Here is a 20,070-nt window from a genome sequence, read left to right as displayed (position 1 = left end):
AGGTCTACCTTTATAAGTTACTTGACCTTTTTCCCTTACTGCTTTTAATATTCTTTCTTTGTTTAGTATATTTGGAGGTTTGTTTGTTTGCTTTGCTTTTTTTTTCTTTTTTGGTTTTTTTCGAGACAGGGTTTCTCTGTGTAGCCCCGGCTGTCCTAGAACTCACTTTGTAGACCAGGCTGACCTCAAACTCAGAAATCTGCCTGCCTCTACCTCCCAAGTGCTGGGATTAAAGGCATGCACCACCACTGCCTGGCTGGTGTTTTAATTATTATGTGACAGGAGGAATTTCTTTTCTGGTCAAATCTATTTGGGGTTCTGTAGACTTCTCATATGTTCATGGACATCTTTTTCTTCAGGTCAAGGAAGTTTTCTTCTATAATTTTGTTGAAGACATTTACTGGTGCTTTTAGTTGGAAATCTCCCCTCTCTTCTATACCTATAATCCTTAGGTTTGGTCTTCTCATTTTGTCCTGGATTTCCTGAATGTTTTGGGTCAGGAGCTTTTTGCACTTTTCATTTTCTTTGACTGTTGTGTCACTGCTTTCTATGGTATCTTCCACATCTGAGATTTTCTCTTCTATCTCTTGTATTCTGTTGTTGATGCTTGGATTCATGATTCCTAACTTCTTTCCTAGGATTTTTATGTCCCGAGTTGTTTCGTTTTGTGATTTCATTTTTTTTTTACCTCCATCTTTAGATCCTGGATGGCTTTGCTCAACTCCTTCATCTGTTTTGTTATGTTTTCCCTCAGTTCTTAAAGGGTTTCTCCCATTCTTGTGTTCTCCCGTATTTCTTTAAGGGAGTTATTTTTGTCCTTCTTGAAGCCCACCATAAGCATCATGAGCTGTGATTTTAAATCCAAATCATGCTTTTCTGGTGTGTTGGGTTATCTAGGACTTGCTGTTGTGGGAGAATTGGGTTCGGATGGTACTATATTGTCTTGATTCCTGTTAGTAATGTTTCTATGTTTGCCTTTTGCCATCTGGTTATCACTGGTGTTAGTTGGTCGTGCTGTCACTGGCTGGTGTTTGTCCCTCCTGTGTGCCTGCAAGTCTATCTCAGCACACCTGGGTGACCAACTTTCCTCTGGCACAGAGTGGTGTGGAGCTGTCCAGCTCCTGGATGCAGGTGGAGCCCTGCAGACTGACTGCCAAGTGTTCTACACTTGGATGTTCTCTACATTTCTAGCTGCAAAAGCCTTCTCAGTTGCAGGGGAGATGTTGGCCTCACCTCTAATCACAGGACTGAATGCAGAGCAGATATCTCCTAGCAGACTAGGTGCACAGAAGGCTGTGGCGGCGCTGCCCAGCTCTTGGGTGCAGGTATAGTCCTGGCAGGCCATGTTCCTAGTGCTCTTATATTGGGTGATCCCTGTGTATCTGTCTTTACCTGTCTATATAGTCACAGGAGCAAAGATGGTGGTGCCTCACCTCTAAATGCAGTACTCCCTCTAACTGTGGGACTCCCTGTAGGGTAGATGTCCCCTGGCAGGGTAGTTGCACAGATGGTTGTGGTACTGCTGAGCTCCTGGGTGCAGTTGAAGCCCTGGTGGGGCATGTGCCAAGCACTCAGGTGATCCCTGTATACCTGTCTGTACCTGTCTACACAGTCACAACCCTACATATCTTTCATTTGTTTGGTTAGAGTCACAGCAAGCTATTTTATATTGTTTGTGACCAGCTCCAATTTGATTTGTAAATAGTGTCATTTTCCTAATTTCTTTCTGAGCCCATTTAACCTTTGAGTATAGGAAGGCTACTGATTTGTTTGAGTTAACTTTATATCCAGCCACTTTGCTAAATTTTTTTTTATCAGCTGTACGATTTCTCTGGTAGAATCTTTTGGGTCACTTAACTATACTATCATATCACCCTCAAATAGTGATATTTTGTCTTCTTGCTTAACAATTTGTATCCCTTCGACTTCCTTTTGATGTCTAATTTCTCTAGCTACAACTTCACATACTCTATTAAATAGAGGAGAGTGGGCCGCCTTGTCTACTCCCAGATATTAGTAGGATGGCATCAAGTTTCTCTCTATTTAGTTTGATGTTGGCTACTGTTTTGCTGTATATTGCTTTTACCATTTTTAGGTACGGGCCTTGAATTCCTGCTTTTTTCCAAGACTTTTTAACGCAAATGATGTTCAATTTTGTCAGATGCTTTCTCAGCATCTAATGAAATGAATATGAGGTTTATTTCTTTGAGTTTGTTTATGTAGTAGATTACATTAATAGATTTCCCTATAATGAAGTATTCCTTGAGTGTGGCGAATGATCATTTTGGTGTATTTTTGGATTTACTTTGTGAGAATTTCATTGAGTATTTCAGCCCTGAGTTTGATTATTTCATGATATCTACTTCACTTGGGTGCCTTTGCATCTTTTTTTCTAGAGCTTTCAGATGTGCTGTCAAGTTGCTAGTGGAACTCTCTGTACAGTTTCCTTTTGGAGTTACTCAGAGCTATGAGTTTTCTCCTTAGCACTGCTTTCCTTGTATCCCCTAAGTTTGGGTATGTTGTGCCTTAATTTTCATTAAATTCTAAAAAGTCTTTTATTTATTCCTTGACCAAGTTATCATTTAATAAGGCATTGTTGAGCTTCCATATGTATGTAGGCTTTCTACAGTTTTTGTTGTTATCGAAGACCAGTCTTAGTCTGTAACAATGAAAACACTTCTCTGTGTAACTACTGATTATCATAAAAATAATAAAAATTGGCCTTTCTTCTCTCCTATAGAATATTGGTCTAGGCATCTAATAAAAAGTGTGCCTAGTCTACATAAATATTAATTTATGAGAAGTATAGTGCCTAGTCTATTCATAAGAGTTTAAAAGGCAAAACAATGTGATCAGCTCCAATTTGCTACTTTGGTGTTATTTCAAAAATAGTAATAATTACAAGGGCCACATTTTTATAGTCTGTTCTCTAGATTTTTCATCTAGCATATAGACTACTATGTGACTTATTCCTGTATACCTATTGTGAAATCTCTGTATTTCAGATAAATTTTAGCCTTGTGCTTCAAAGAGATTCTTCTTGAAGATGTATATATAAATAAGCATGCAGAAATTAGAAAATGTTTGCAAGGTGAATTAAATATTTTATCTTTAGAGTTTATGCTTTTTGGACATAGAATTTACATAAATTATATGAGGCCTAAAATCTGCAATAATGCCTGGCAGTGGTTTCTGCCAAAAATTACTAAAAAGAAAGAGGAAATCAAGAAATGTCTTTCACTAAGCATAAGTATAGAACTATTTTATTTTATGTTACTGCTTATTTTATTTATTTATATTTCAAATGGTATCTCTCTTCCCAGTTAAACCCCCTATTCTCCTCCCTATCCTCCCTGCTCTGTGAAGGTGCTCCCCTTTGAATGAAGCAGGGAAAATATGCAAAAAACTAAAGTATCTTCACTATGATTGATCTTTATTGATGAATTCAATTACTTTTTGGTAAACTTGTATTGTAACATCTTTACCCACTATAAAATCCAGATGATCATAGTCAGGAATCTTCTTGTGATAAACTAGATTGGGAGTTTTGGCTGCCAGGTTTTCAGTATCTATCGGATCTCCCAGAAGATCTTGCCCACCACTCCACATAGCAGTTCGAACTTTCATGTTCTCTATCTTGTATATTGGAGGAGTAGACTGAAGGAAAATAAAGAACATCAAAGTATGAGCTGTAAGCTGGAAATTCAAACCTATGAATCAAGTCAGTCAGCATCTACCACAGACCACAGAGAGGTGTCAATGCAGGAATGTAGTGGTGGTAAAGCACTATCATGTAGCATTCACAATTTTATCAAACTAGAAACTCTGTGAACTTTGTGTTCTTTATGTTTGACATGAAGATATCAATGATAATCTGATAGAGCATACAGGGGTAGTGAATTTCAAATGGTGAACTATATAAAGTATGTAAAGTGTTATTAAAGTATTTTCATTCTTTTGAAGCAATTTTTTGTCACCTGTCTACCAATATCCTAGGAAGTATAAAAATATTCAACAATCTTTAAAACAATTTTCTTTAGATCTTTCATATAATTTTCCAAAAGGGAGAAATCTTTACAGTTTTTAAAAGGAGACTTACCTGATTGTAGTGCTGCATATTTAGAGAATCACTGCCCCAGTCATATTTTTGGAATAAACCTGATCTGATTCCCTTAAAAATAAAATAGACTATTACTTACAAACCTTCTAAAAGAACAATTGCTAAGAATTATGGATCTGTATTTTCTCCTTTTTTTTATGTGATCCTGTGGCTCAGATTCAATATAACAATATAACTATATAAATATATATATAATTATATCTCTATATAATTATTTCTATAATTCTATCATCACATCATGTGATCCTGGATGAATGGAAACTGAAACATAAGCATAATGCTTTCATATCCATCAAATATATGAAATATGATTAAGAAATTTAGTAACCAAAGTATACTCTACAAAAAAGTACAATAATACTATGTATGATACCATCATATGTAGAAAGACACCGTAATGTGAAAATGTTAGCATTGTTACAATTTTATAATAGATGTGCATTTCACAAGTTATTTTAGAGTAAAAATTTGTTATAACATCAAATTTTACTGTATTTAATTCTAGACCTATAAGTAAATTTCAAACTATAAATGATTATTAATGAGGATATATTTTGGAACTGGAGAAATAGTCAATAGGATGTTTGCTTAGAATGCATTAGGTCCTAAATTTCTCACCTACAAACCAGAATAAAAAGCAGAGAATGTTGAGGAGTACCTGAAATCCTAAAGTTCAGAAGGCAGAGACAAACAGATTCCTGTGGCTTTTTAAGAGAAAGAGCCTAACCTAACTGGCCAATTTCAGAATAGCTAGCGATAACCTCTCATTAAACAGTTGGCTAGTGTATTAAAAGATCATCTCTGGATGTCCAAGATTCATTTAACAAGACACTGGATCACACATGTCCACCATCATACAAGAACATTCACACACACAGGCACACACACACACACACACACACACACACACACAGACACAGATACACACACACACACACACACACACACACACACCCCTTTTAAATTATCAAAATGTACATCAAAAAAGCGACACATTAAGACAATAAGGTAATATTTTTTTCTGGCCACAGAAAAACTTTAAATATAATTTAGTTAAAATATAATTTAGTTTAATTATATAAATATAATATAATAATACCAGTTACAAAGTATCATTTGTATCAGGACTAAAATACATTTGAATTATTTTGTATTTGCATAGAATTTATGTTGTATAAATTATTTCCAATGGTTCCCATGACAAAGGGAATTCCCTCAAGTATTAGCACATTTTTTTGAAAATCCAATTGTTTCAGTTTTGTAAAACATAATAATGAGTGAGGGTTTCATAGCAGTCTAATCTTCAGGCATGTCTATACTGACTTTTCACAATGTTCAAATTCTGAGACTATGGAGATGTCATCAACAGACTGCTGTAGTCAAGGTAATAGTGTATGATAACCATTAAAATGTGATGCAGGTCACTCCACTAATTCTTGAATAATAGAGTCAAATATTTTCATCCAGTGAATACAAAGAAAACTAAAAAACCCATATCACCCATAAAATAAAAAGAAGTAAATATCTGTGAGTGAAGGAAAAAAAATTACAAATAAGAGGATATATATATTCTTGATAATAGGTATCAGCTTAAATCATGGCAATGGTCTTAGTAGGATTAGATCATTTTTATCTTTATTCTACATTGCTACCATAGGAAATCTCTTTTAAATGGATGAAGAAATATTTCATCATTTATGCCTATACTCCAAAGGAACCCAAAATTTATGCCTTTCATTAATACCTGATACTTACTAAAATTACTATTAATTTTACATAAAATACATTTATACTAGATTTCTGTGTTTTAAAATCTAAATATATTCTCTTCCACAGAAAATATAGTGTTCAAACATCCTGTCTGTGACATCCTGCTCTGACACAAATCTTCTTTACCCTCTATGTCCAAAGGATTCTGGACAGGGCTGGGGTCATAGGCTCAGCTTGTCTGGAGGCCAGGTTCAGGCCAGGTCTTCAATAAGACCCCCTGGATCCAGCCAAGCAGGCTCCCCCTGATTCCAAAGTTTTATGTGTTTTGAGACAAAAGTTACTGCTTAAGAGATAAAGGGACGGAATAATTCCTTTTCATAATTACTGTTTGCCTAAAGAGTAGTGTTTCCTCTTGGCATCTGAGACAATCATTGTTTTCTCTCTCTCTCTCTCTCTCTCTCTCTCTCTCTCTCTCTCTCTCTCTCTCTCTCTCTCTCTCTCTCTCTTCCTGTCTGTCTCTCCATCTTTTAATCACCACCATCAATCATCATCATCATCACCATCACCTTTATCATCATCATCATCATCATCACATCATCATCATCATAAGATAGAGAATATAGTCTTTTCAAGTCTTATCAAGGAAGGAAGATTTCAAATAAAAGAGAAGAAATTAAGACACAGAACAAGTTTACCTGAGAAAAATGAAGTATACTTTGAATTGAAGTTCCTGCTGGAATATGCCCAATATATACATCAAGACGACTCTGGGAAACAGCAAAACATGATTAGTGTCCTTTGTAAGAATATGAATGTTTAGAATTGTATAATTTATTACTTATGTGATTCAAATCTTTCCTATACCAATTAGAAAGAAAGACTAGCTTTTTACTGCAGAAAGAAGCTAAGTATTATTATGGGTTTAATGATAGTATGTGGTGAAGATAATCTATTTGAAAAAAGATATTAGTAGTAAAGGGCTTTTGTAAAGACTTGGGGTAACATTAAACAAACTAGTAAAAGACCTTATGACAATAACGTCAAATCTTTTGAGAAAGAAATCAAAGATCTCAGAAAAATGGAGAGATCACCTAAATTCATGGATTGGCAGAATTAATATACTAAAAATGGCCATCCTACCAAAGGCAATATAGAGATTCAATGCAATTTTCATCAAAATCCCAACACAATTCTTCAAAGACATGGAAAGAGCAATTCTCAAATTAATTTGGAAAGGCAAACAAACAAAACAGAATAGTGAAAACAGTTCTTAACAATGAAAGAACTGTTGGGGCAATCACTATCCCTGACCTCAAGCTTTACTACAGAGCAATAGTGGTAAAAACTGCATGGTATTGGTACAGAAACAGACACATTGATCAATGGAATAGAATTGAAGATATAGAAATAAAACCACAAAATTATTGACACTAGATCTTTGACAAAGATGCCAAAAATGTACAAAGGACAAAGGAAAGCATCTTCAATAAATGGTGCTGGTCTAACTGGCTGTCTGTATGTAGAAAAATGAAAATAGACCCATATTCATCACCTTCTACAAAGCTCAACTTCAAGTAGATCAAGAACCTTAATATAAAACCAGATACACTCAATCTAATAGAAGAGAAAGTGGGAAAGAGTCTTGAAATCACTGACACAGGGGGAAATTTCCTAAACAGAACTCCAATGGCTCATGCTCTAAGATCAAGAATTGATAAATGGGATCTCATGGAAAGCTTCAGTAAGGAAAAGGATATAGTATATAAGACAAATTGGCAACTTATAGGTTGGGAAAAAAATCTTCACTAACCTCACATCTGATAGAGGGCTAATATCCAAAATATATAACACTCAAGAAGCTAACACCCTCCAAAACCAACAAATAAACAACAACAAAAAAGCCAAGAGAAACCCAACCCAATCAAAAAATGTGATATAGAACTAAACTGAGAAGTTTAGTGAGATTTCACACTAGAAGACTCTCAAACGGCTGAGAAGCACCTAAAGAAATGTTCAAAGTCCTTAGTGATCAGAGATATACAAATCAAAAATGACCCTGATATTCCACCTTACACCATTCAGACTGGCTAAGATCAAACCCTGAGGTGACAACACATGTTGGCAAGGATGTTTCTCCACAGAAAGAGGAACATGCCTCCACTTCTGGCAGGATTGCAAACTGGTACAACCACTCTGGAAATCAGTATGGAGGTTCCTCAAACCATTGGAAATAGATCTACCTTAAGATCCAGCAATCCGCTCTTGGGAATATACAGAAAAGATGCCCCACCATGCCACAGGGGCATGTGTTCCACTATGTCTATAGAAGGCTTCTTTGTGATAGCCAGAAGCTGGAAACAACCCAGATGTCCCATGACAGAAGAATGGATACAGAAAATGTGGTTCATTACACAATGGAATACTACTACTCAGCTATTAAGAATGAGGACGTTCTGGGTTTTGCAGGTAAATGGATGGAACTAGAAAATATCATCCTGAGTGTGGTAACTCAGACCCAAAAGGACATGCATGTTCTCACAAATACACAAAAAAAAGAAAAGAAAAAAAGAGAAAAGAACAGAATGTGCAGGATACAGTCCACAGAATTCAAAAAGGTCAACAAGCTAAAGGACTCACATGAGGATGCCTCAGTCCCACTTGGAGAGAGAAGAAAGCAATTACAAGTGGGGAGGGAAAGTCAGAAGGGGTTTATATGGGAGAGGAGAACCTGATCTCACATTCGGTGAGGGAAAAGAACTCTAGCCCTGAATACCAGCAGAAAGAATGGAAACAGGCAACCCCAGGAGGTAGAAGGTTTGGGGGATTCTCCAGAATATACCAGATACCTTCAAGGTGAAGAACTCTCAGGACTCAAAGGCAAGGATGCTAGATGAAATAGGTAGGGAGAGCCCACCTCCAGCAGGAAGACAGGGCTTCAAATGAGGGAGAGGGGCATCCCACAGTCACAACTCTGACCTGTAAGTGTTCCTGTCTAAAAGAATTACAGGGATGGAAATGGAGAGGGACCTGAGGAAAAGAAGGTCCAGCAACAGGTCTAAACTGGGCTCCTGCTCAAAAGGAGGTCCCAAGGCTTAACACTATTACTGAGGCTATGAAGTGCTCACAAAAAGGGACCTAGCATGACCACACTCCAGAAGACCCAACAAGCAGCTGAAAGAGTCAGATGCAGACATTTGTACCCAGTCAATGGACAGAAGTTGCTGAACCCTGTGGTTGAATTAGGGAAAGGCTGAAAGATGCTGAGGAAGAGGGTAACCCTGTAGGATGGCTAGCAGTCTCAATTAACCTGGACCCCCGGGATCTCTCAAACACTGGACCACCAAACAGGCAGCATGTACCAGATGAAATGAGGCCCCATACACATAAACAGCAGAGGACTGCTGGGTCTATATCCAATCAGAGATGATGCACCTAGCCCTCAAAAGACTGGAGGCCCAGGAAGTTTAGAGGTCAGGTGTGTGTGTGTGGGAGGGAAGAGGTTGGACATCCTTGTGGAGACAGGGGTTTGAGATGAGGTATGGGATGTGGAACAGTGGTAGGATGCATGAGGGGTGAGGAGTAAAATATGGAGTGTAAAGTAATAAACAAACAAATAAAAATTCGTATTCATGATACTTAAATATTTGTCCACATATGATATAGATGGATTTCTACAGCTATATTTATAACTTTGCAAATTATGCCATATTTTAACATATGAACTAATCATATTTTATAGGTTAATATATTCTATACAATGCAAGCAAATTTTTCTCATTTTTAATGTTTAGCTAGTAAGAACATGATCATCACCAAACATTATTAGACAAATCTTTACCTGAAAACAAAAATCACACATACCTCATTTAAATTCTTGGGGTTGTATCCAAATATTACTGTAAGAAGATTATTACAAGCTGTTGCAATTTTCTCTCGATGACATAAGAACTGAAGAATAGGATTATCATTTGATCTGCTGAATATATCTTTTTCACCAAACAGAGACTGAAAATGACATATTTAAATAGTAACTCTGAGACTTTGTCCAGTAAGAATCAAGGATAGAATGAATTTGAGTCACAAAACTCAACATTTTAACATACTTATAAAGTTATATGATTTTGTTCACTATTAAGTTTTATACCTCCTAAGTCATATGCCCTGAAATAGTTCTTCAGGAGTCAGGTCTGTCCTTTCAGTATGTGGGGCTCAGAGGATGAACTCAGGTCATCAGGCACAGCTACAAGTGGACACACTGCCACTATATCATCTGACCAGTCCAGTATATGACAAGAGAGTCTATCAAAATTAACCCGTCCTCCCAAAAAAAAGTCTGACATAACAAATCAGTTGTAGAAGGTACCTGAGAGGTAAGGACTAAAAGTCCCAAATGACCATGAATATAGAAACTTGATAAAACATCTCAGAATGCAAATGTTTTCTAACATGATATTCATGAATATACATAAGAATGAATAATATTCATCATGCAATATTTCTAACATTCTCACAACAGGCATGCATGCACACATGCACACACATAGTGCATGCATGCATACAGACACGTCCAGGCACACAAAACTAAAAGCAAACACAAAAAGAAAGAGGACTTGAACTCTAGAGGAGCTATCCACTTGATCTTAAGAACTGACACAAAGGTTGTCGCAGTGATTGATGTGCCTCTAGTATGCTCTAGAACTAAAATAGGACAAGAGAGTTGAGTTAAAAAGCAGTTTTCTCCATTTTTAGTATCTCTGAGCTCAGGCTGTTAATACTTGATGTATATGAGAAAGAAACAGCTGGTAATTTTATGTTTTAGAGAGTATATATATGTAAATGTATATAAATAATAAACTCAGAAAGCAATTAATTATGAATAATCAGGAGCAACTTCATATACAAAAAAATAATGCTGATTCATTGTAAATGGATTGCCATTATGTAAATGCAAGTAAAACCCGAACTAACTATAACTCCATGTCAGAGCTATAGATGGCTCCCTATTTGAAAGAGACAAACAAAGCAAGAATGCAGACGTGTACTCAGTAGGCAAAACCTGGAATCCAGCTTTACTGACTAAAGCTTCTCTGTAGACTAAAGCATTCATAATTAATATATTATTCAGCACTCTGTACAAGATGCAATTAATGTGACTTTTAAAACAATGGGGAAAATGAAATGTGTTATAGTCCAGACGCTGGACAACAAAAAGAAGTTAAAAGGGGAAAATAATCTCACTCATTTTATTGACATTACAATCTGAAACCTTTAAAAATGCACATGGAACATTTGTATGGTAAAATCTAATGAATAAAGGTTTCAATAGGTAGGAAAAATAGGTGGGAAAAGGAAAATGCCTTTGGTCATTTGGTGGACTGGTGGCTGACAGGACTCAGCATCCTGGGAAATGCAGGACTAGCTGTGGGAGAGCTGTGTGTGGCCACCAGGGGATGAGCAGAGAGCAGCAGGGCCTGTCTCAGCATTTCTGCTTTTCAGCTCAGTACCACTTCTATTTCTGAAAACTGTACATAACTGGTATTTCTAAGGGGTCATTGGAAGATATTACAAACCTTGATCACTAGTGGGTCAATGTATGCAACTGTGCGAAAGACACCTCTCAGATGCTTGGTCAACACAACAGGACCCAGGGCAAAGTTCATTTTGATCTTCTGGGCCAGTTGTGGGTTTGTTGCAAATGCCCCATAAGCTGAAAGAAAACAAGAGAATAGATCACTTGCAGGTATTTTCTCTTGGTTCAAAGTTCTATGCATTTTTAATATCAACTAAGACTATAGGTGTATTCTTTATCCTATATTTCAATTTTTATGCAGGTGATTCTCTGAATCACCTGGAAGCACAGCACCAAGTTACTTTTTTTCAACTCCATTCGATGTGGTCCTTATTTTTCTAACAACTGCAAAAGGCTTTGTTTGCTTAACTAGACAGTCGATAACTTAGCGTGTTTTTGCACTACCAAAAAAAGTGAAAATCTAAAAAAACCCAACTATTTCTCTATTTTTAATTAATCTCTCACACTTTTGAAATCCACAGTGTTACATTTCTATTACATTGATGTTTTAAATATTGTTTTTTTTTGTTTTGTTTTGTTTTTGGTGTGGTTTGCCCAGAAAACCTGCAAACACCAATTGCTTGGGAGAGTTGAGTAACCAGTCTTCAAAAAATGACTATCCCAGCTTGCAATCCCACCAGAAGTGGAGGAGTGTTCCTCTTTCTCCACATCCTTGCCAGCATCTGCTGTCTCCTGTGTTTTTGATCTTAGCCATTTGGACAGGTGTGAAGTAAAATCTCAGGTTTCCTTTGGTTTGCATTTCCCTGATGACTAAGGATGTTGAACATTTCTTTAGGTACTTCTCAGTCATTTGATATTCCTCAGGTGAAAATTCTTTGTTTAGCTCCATACCCCACTTTTAATAGGGTTATTTGGTTCTCTGGAGTCTAACTTCTTGAGTTCTTTGTATATATTAGATATTACCCCTCTGTCAGATATATGGTTGGTAAAGATCTTTTCCCAACTAATCTGGAAATCAGTTTGACTGTTCCTTAGAAAACTGCATAATACTGCAGGAGGACCCTGCTATACCACTCCTGGGCATATACTCAGAGGATTCTCCATCATGTAATAGGGACACATGCTCTACTATGTTCATAGCATCTCTATTTATAATCCCCAGAAGCTGGAAAGAACCCAGAAGTCCCTCAATGGAGGCATGGATACAGAAAATGTATTATGTATACACAATGGAGTACTAATCAGCCATTAAAAACAATGAATTCAAGAAATTCTTAGACAAATGGATGGAGCTGGAAAAATACCATCTTGAGTGAGGTAACCCAATTACAAAAGAGCACACATGGTATGCACTCACTGATAAGTGGATATTAGCCCAGAAGTGTGGAATACCTATGACACATTTCACATATCAAATGATGCCAAGAAGGATAAAGAACAAAGTATGGATACTTGGGCCCTTTGTAGAAAGGGGAACAAAATACCCACAGAAGGAGTTATAAAGACAAAATGTAGAGCAGAGTCTGAGGGAAAGACCATTCAGAGCCTACTCGCCCTAGTGATTCATCCCCTATAGTTACAAAACCCAGACACTATTATTGATGCCCACAAGTACTTGCTGACCAGAGCCTGACATAGCTGTCACCTGGGAGGCTCTGCTAGTGCATGACAAATACAGAGGGGGACATTTTTAGCTGGCTATTGAACTGAGCACATGTTCCCCAGTAGAGGAGCTAGAGAAAGGACCCAAAGTACTGAAGGGGTTTGCAGTGCCACAGGAGGAACAACAATATGAGTCACCCAGTACTCCCAGAGTTTCCAGGGACAATATCATCAACCAAAGAGTACACATGGAGTTACCCATGGCTCCAGACTCATAGGCAGCAGAGGATGGTCTTGTTAGACACCAAAGGGGGGAGAGGCCCTTGGTCCTGGAAAGACTTGATGCCATAGTGTAGAGGAATACCAGGACAGGGAAATGGGGGAGGGTTGATTGGAAAAGGGGAGATGGCTTATGGGATTTTTGGGGGAGGGGAGAATCAGGAAAGGGGACAACATTTGAAATGTAAATAAAGAATGTATTTAATAAAGAAAAAAGAAAAAAATAATTACCCCATTAAATTTCAATTATTTTTTTTTAACCATTCAAATCTACTCTATTAGTTGGGTATGGATATGCCACTTCTGTGGCAGGGAAGTGATGTTCATGGCTTCTTAAGAGTCCTTTCCTACAATCCTAGCCTCCAGTGTGGTGTGTGTGTGTGATAAATTATAGTGTATGATTGCCAGGAAAACCTTTATGAATACGATTCCATTTTTAGTGTTTTCTCACTAAGAACGTCTGATCTCAGGGGATACTAATAACATGTGGAGACACTGTTGCTTGCTACAACTCAAAGAAAATGAGGGTATCTATTCCCGTCTAGTCACTAGACAGTCTCAGTATTATTTAACATCATACAATGAATATCCTGCAAGAGAAAACAATAAATATAAGGGTCTGTGCTACTGATCCCACACCTCTTAATGGACGGTGAGATTTAAGGAGAAGTACATTCTTTTTAGTGTACCACATGCATTGTAACTAATAACCAGCAAAGTAGTAAGGACTCTGCATTTTCAGAAGACAAGGGGAAGGAGGGTATCAGGATGGGCTGTGTAAGAGAGGATTAGGAAGATTGGATGTAAGTGAATAAGCAAATAAATTAAGGGGAAAAACACTGTAATTTTTTAACAGTGGCATGCAAATTGATTAGAAATGTTTTTCCAGGTAACATAAGGTTTAGAAACAAGATTTTTTTTCTTATATGCACAATATGTAAATTAGCATGCCTCAGACCAGTCCAGTACAATGCTACTCAAAGCTCTGTAGCTCTGTAGCTCTGTAGCTCACTAGGATAATAGTGGATGCTCACTAGGTCCTCTGCGCTTAAATGCTCAGAGTGCACATATGAATTAAATAAATAAATAGACAAGCAAATAAATAACTCAATAAGACAAATAGATTAATTAGAAAAAGTGTGCATACATCAATTTTCCTTTAAGAAATCAGTTAAAGATTTAAAAACAATGTATATTAAACTTGGCTTTGGAAAGTGCAGTGAATTCAACTATCTTTTATGGAGGAAATTATAATGACTAAAGACAAAATATGCCTATTTTTCTTTCTGTTTCTTTGAAAAAGATTAGCCAGGTACAGTTGCCCATGGCTGTAATCTCAGCCTCTGAGAAGTGGAGTCAGTAGTTTTATGGTTGAGGCTAGAGTGTGCTACATAGCAATATCCTATACCACACACCAGCATGACTGCCCGATAACAAATAAAACCACTGTAACTACTGGATTTTAGATTTCTGGCTAGTCTGAATGTTTCTACATAGTGACAAGATGTCATTCCTAAAACTGAAATCATTACTAACAAATATGTGTGCAGTTTGTGATAAAAATTGCAATGTGTTCAGATTTCAGTCTCTCTCCACATACCAATATATACGCCCTGGGAATGGCCAATATAGTAAAGTTGTGTTTGTCTCGTCTTGTTCAAAATGAAATCAATGGTGGCTGGGATGTCGTATGCTATTTGTTCATCAAAACTGTATAAAACAAAAATGGAGAGAAAATATAATTTTGTTAATTATAGTAATTGACCATTATCCTTTCAAGGTAAACCCTGACTTGAAAATAATTCCTAAAGGGCTACATGAGTGCTGATCAAATATCTCCTGCAGACCCTCCATCATGTCTCCTCCTGCCATCCTATAATACCCACAATGGCTTGGCATGATCTCTTGTTGGTGCACTTTGACCAGAGCCAGAGATCAGAGAAATTCAAGTGCATTTGTTCTATACCAGCATTTATAATAAATACATTATATGGCACTCCCATAACATATATGAATCATTTTTATTTGTGTTTGGGTAAGATATGTTAAAATGGTCAGTAAAGTGGGTAAATACCAAAAAAAAAAGAAAAGCAGAAAGAGCTTTTAGAAAACAGGGACATGTTTTATAAGATCATCTGGCATTTTGTGATAGAAATGAATCTTAGCTATGTTCCTTATATTCCTTCCCTATTATTTTTTCATAAAAAATAAGAGAAGCCACATAAAAGAAAAATATACAGATTGGAATTTGGGTCTGTACTTATCAAGCAGTACATACAGAACATGAACATCTTTTCTATTCAAATATACTTCATTGAGATATTTTCTAAAGATGATTAGTAGTTACAAGTAAAGAGATGTATAGAAATGATATATTAATGTTAATTTTTATCTTAAACTAAATTCATAATATAAAATTTTAGGCAAGATTATAACCTATCAACCTTTAAAAATATTATTCAAGGAGCACAAGATGTCTCAGTGCTTCAGGACACTTACTGCTCTAAATAACAGCTCACAACCACCTAAGCTCCAGCTCTAGCAGGATAGACACAAATCCTATGAATTTTGCACTCACATATATGAACACCCATGCACACATAGTACACATAAAGACATACACACACATTAGAGACACATATACAGACATAAACTCATGCACACACACTACACACATACTGACATACACAGACACACAGACATATACATTACATGCACACATACACAGACATATGTGCACACACACATTAACTCACAGCTATACACATATACACTATGCACATAAATACATGCATACCTACACAGATACATACTAAAATAAATCTTAAAGACTCATTTCTTAAGACATTTTAATGGTGTTATTTTGGTCTTGTTCAGTAAATATATGACAACTAAAAAATGTTAAAGATAGTTTTAAGGAAATGTATCAGGATAAAACAATCTTTTTTCTTACCTAAAAGCCCAGAATTCTTTAGAATTTGGGTCTAGGCTCACATGTTTCCTGCCATTGTTAGTGCCCCTGCTGTTCCCCAGCCACACATCAAAACCGGCATCTGCCAGGAGGAAAGCTGGACAGTTGCTGGGAGGGTTGAGAACCCAATAATCCGCAGATACAGTAAAGCCATGTTGCAAATACACCACTGGCTTCGTGGCTGAAAAGAAAACAAAAAGTATTTGTTATTTATCATTAGTTTTCAAGAATACAAAATCAGAGAGCTCATTATATTTCCTATATGTATGCCCCTGCAATTTTCTCATATTTACACCCTCCCTCATTCTCTTTGACACCTATCTCCTCTTGGGAAATATTTGATTGATAATGTAAATTTGAGTCATAATAATACTGTTTGATTTGGGGATTTTTGTTATTATTTCTGACTGGCAATTTTTGTTTGTTTGTTTTTGCTTTGTGGCATCATCTCAGCATATAGTCCTGGTTGGCCTGGAACTTGTTATGTAGAACAGGGTTGTCTTGAACTCACAAGTACCTGTCTGCTTCTTCCACCCCAGTGCTGGGATTAAAGGCAACAAGGTTTGGATTTGGGTTTGGGGGTTGTTTTTTTTTTATTTTTTTTATTTTTTTTGGTCATTTTTGTTGTTGCTGTCTTGTTGTTGTTTGCTTTTTTTTTTGTTTTTTTGTTTTTTTGTTTTTTTGTTTTTTTGTAAGCTCATGTATTTACCATAATGCAGTTGTAATCCAAATAGAGGAGATAAGAGCTGATTACCCTCTTTGGATAACCATAAATATCACTTGTTTTCCTCAGAGTAAATTATTCACTGGAGTCACGGATTACTTTCTTCTTCCTGTTCCTTATTGAATAAATATCAGATTCCCAACTAAATGCTTTTAATTTATAAAACTTCCAAACAAAAGATAATATGCAGAACATTTAATAAATAACTCCAACAACAAATCCTTGAGCATTTAGACATTGACTCAGAATGGGCCAGATGTACCTGCCATCAGGAATGACATACTGAATTCTCTGAACTCTAACTCAAGCATTGCAGCATCACAAGCATTACAAGTCAGTCCTGGAAGTTCTTGGCCATTCCAGCATGGATTCTGAGCTATTATTCTGCACAGAAATCTAAATTCACATGACAGAGGTGACTTTTCTTCTAATAACATCAACTCCCATGGCAGGAGTCACACAGGACAGATGCCTAGCTTTGCATGTGGAAGCCAGGGAGATTTGGGGAGTTCCTCATGGGGGGGGGGCGTGTAAATGATGGGAGGGTTTGCCCAGCACACCTTTCACTCTGAGCATTTTTTCTCACTCACTGTTAGAAGATCCTTTTTTCTCATTCCTCCCTCGTGGAATCCGGAAGATTAGGAGTAGGTAACCGTCCTCAGTCAAAACTTCATGCTCTTCCCTTTCATAGCCCCAGTGGGAAATTATCTCACTCTAAATGCAGAAGAGAAAACATATTGACTTTTATTTGTTTGGTTACCTGAGCACATTTATGATTCTCCAGCAAATTTCCTTTATAGAACAGAACAGAGTGTTTTAGGTACAGAGAAATTTCAGATTATCATAAATGCAACCATCGGGAAAGATGTGTGAAAGGAACAGGGACGAATATTTAAAAGTATGTTGATTAACAGGAATAACTTAAAACATTCATATTCGTTTCAGGATTCTTCGGTTTGGCTTCCAAAAAACAAAATATGTTTCCAATTGTGTGAACAAAACACATTGTTCTCAGTAGCCACCACATTTAACCCTGCTGGGAAATATTTATTAGCATAATACAGTACATGTTGCCAGGTAAACTCAGGTTATTTTGTGTACATTGTCCATCTGCCACCTTACATACTAGAAAGTTGGTCACAATATCTTCTAAGAACAAGACTTACCCCTGCACTTTTTAAAAGACAGTTTATATGAAATGCAAAGTTATTGTCCATACTATTCAGGAAACCACCTTGCTGGAACTTGTCTTAATCAAGATCATTATTTGGTTTCCTTAAGAAAACTGTTACACACATTCATCTAAAGCCATTTACAACTCTATCCCAACAGAATAAAGCTAGGAAGAATGATAGAACAACCATATCAGGGTGTGGGAGAAGCAATGTGGGATACACAGTCTCGTGGAACCAGACCATGTAGCTCCAAGGGGCCTTATGTTGTCACTACTGCCAACATGGTCTTATTTTGATTAATAGTAACAATAGTAACACGAGACACATTCCACAGATGTTTTCAGAACTTTTCATAGACAGTATAAATACTGGTAATGAAATATTTTCAACCCAAATTATTAATTCTCTTATTGATAAAGAGCCTAGTCATAGTAGATCCCAATTGAGACACCAACCTGTCTGTGTTCTGTTCTATTGTCTTTTCTTTACATAAATGATTAATATCAAGGCACAATAGAGAAAAGAAGAAAGTAACTTTCTGTACAGTCAATCATGGTGGTAATTTTTAATGGAAATTATGCTGTATCTAAAATAGAATGAATTTCCCATATGAATATATTGTGAAAGTAAATTCTAATAAGGTTTGAAATACCACAACTTCAAACTCACCGTCACCAGTGTAAAGTCTCTAGGCTCTCTGTGGTGTAAATGAAATTTTAATTCTCCTTGTCCTTTCCTCTCTATATAAACATCAGCATGAATATGTTCTTCAGATTACTTTCTCTCCGATGAACAGTGGCTATGGCTGCAGTGAACTCTGACATTTGCCAAGAAACCAAACATTTGAAAAGCTTCCAAGATGGACAACTCCCAAATTTTCTTCCTAGCATTGTCATCTCTGTGACCTGTCAGGTGCTATAATGCTTCCTCCCAAGTCTCATCTCCCTGACTGTGTAAATATCATGGAAGAGTTCTTAAGTGATTAGGAATGGGATAATTAATCAACATTTATTTTTGCTAAAACTGTAAATATTACCCTAAGCCACTTTGAAGAATTAGGTGTAACTAACTTCATCAGAAGCTTTTGCTGTTTGTTGTAAATAAAGTTGCATATAGAGAAATCTTGAAAATGTGAACAAAACAGAGGTTTTGAAAGCAGTTTTTCTTTTTGTAATTTAAGTAAGTGGGGAGGAAGTTCTCAAATCTGGGAGATACCAGATTTAAAACACACAATACCCTTAAAGCCATAGTACCCAGAGTGTGTGAAAACAAACACAAATATTATCCTAGTGTGCTTTCTTTACTGTGGTAGACATAATAAACTTGAGAAGAAAATGATTCCTTTGACTTAGATGCCCTGATCATAGTGTATCATTAATATAATCCAGGGCAGGAAATCAAGGCAGGAACTAGAAAGCAGGAACCAAAGGACAGGTTTTGGAGGAATGCTGCTTACTGGTTTGCTTCCCATGGCTTGCTCAATTTCTTTTCTTATACCATCTTCTCAGCGGTGGCATCTACCACAGCGGGTTGGCCTCCAACCTTCATCCTTAATCAAGAAAATGTTCTGCATTATAGGTATATTGGGAGCAGATGAGGACAGGAACACGAGGGATTAGGTAGGAGAGGGTGGGATAGACAAAGGGAGAAAGTACTGGAAAAGATGACTGTGATTGGGGGGCATTTCAGGGGCAATGTAGAAACTTAGTGCAATGGCAACTCCCTGTAATCTATGAGTGACCTTACTGAAGTCTCTTAGCAATGGGGGATATGGACCCTATGATGGTTTGTATATGCTTGGCCCAGGGAGTGGCACTACAACTGCCGATGTTCCATAGTTTTAGTTTACAATTCAATCACAAGTTCAAGATTTTAACTCATCCATATTTGTAATTAAATAAAATATCAGGCAAGTGGATCAGTTATATCCTAAACAAATTTTGGCACAGAAAATTCAAA

General features: G+C 36.7%; 1 protein-coding gene across 1 annotated transcript; it reads right to left on the bottom strand.

Moving 5' to 3' along the window:
- Window positions 1–1,162: 1,162 nt before the first annotated feature.
- LOC127670973 (tear acid lipase-like protein) lies at window positions 1,163–17,963 on the bottom strand. The gene is made up of 10 exons (XM_052169178.1): window positions 17,865–17,963; window positions 17,527–17,650; window positions 16,195–16,393; window positions 14,842–14,951; window positions 11,401–11,537; window positions 9,692–9,835; window positions 6,526–6,597; window positions 4,100–4,171; window positions 3,454–3,657; window positions 1,163–1,396 (listed from the first exon to the last, which is right to left on the bottom strand). The coding sequence occupies exons 1-10, from the start codon at window positions 17,961–17,963 to the stop codon at window positions 1,163–1,165; spliced, it is 1,395 nt and encodes a 464-aa protein (XP_052025138.1).
- Between the last annotated feature and the right edge of the window lie 2,107 nt (window positions 17,964–20,070).

The sequence above is a fragment of the Apodemus sylvaticus genome, chromosome 1, assembly GCF_947179515.1.
Source record: "Apodemus sylvaticus chromosome 1, mApoSyl1.1, whole genome shotgun sequence".
NCBI lineage: Eukaryota > Metazoa > Chordata > Mammalia > Rodentia > Muridae > Apodemus > Apodemus sylvaticus.
This window is presented reverse-complemented; position numbering and strand designations above follow the sequence as displayed.

Coding starts and splice junctions, on each gene's coding strand:
- LOC127670973 (XM_052169178.1), bottom strand. CDS start 17,963: ATGTGGTGGCTACTGAGAACAATGTGTTTTGTTCACACAATTGGAAAC. Junction 9,836..11,400: donor TTGACCCACTAGTGATCAAG/GTTTGTAATATC, acceptor TGTCATTTTCAG/TCTCTGTTTGGTGAAAAAGA. Junction 3,658..4,099: donor ATATGCAGCACTACAATCAG/GTAAGTCTCCTT, acceptor ATTTTCCTTCAG/TCTACTCCTCCAATATACAA.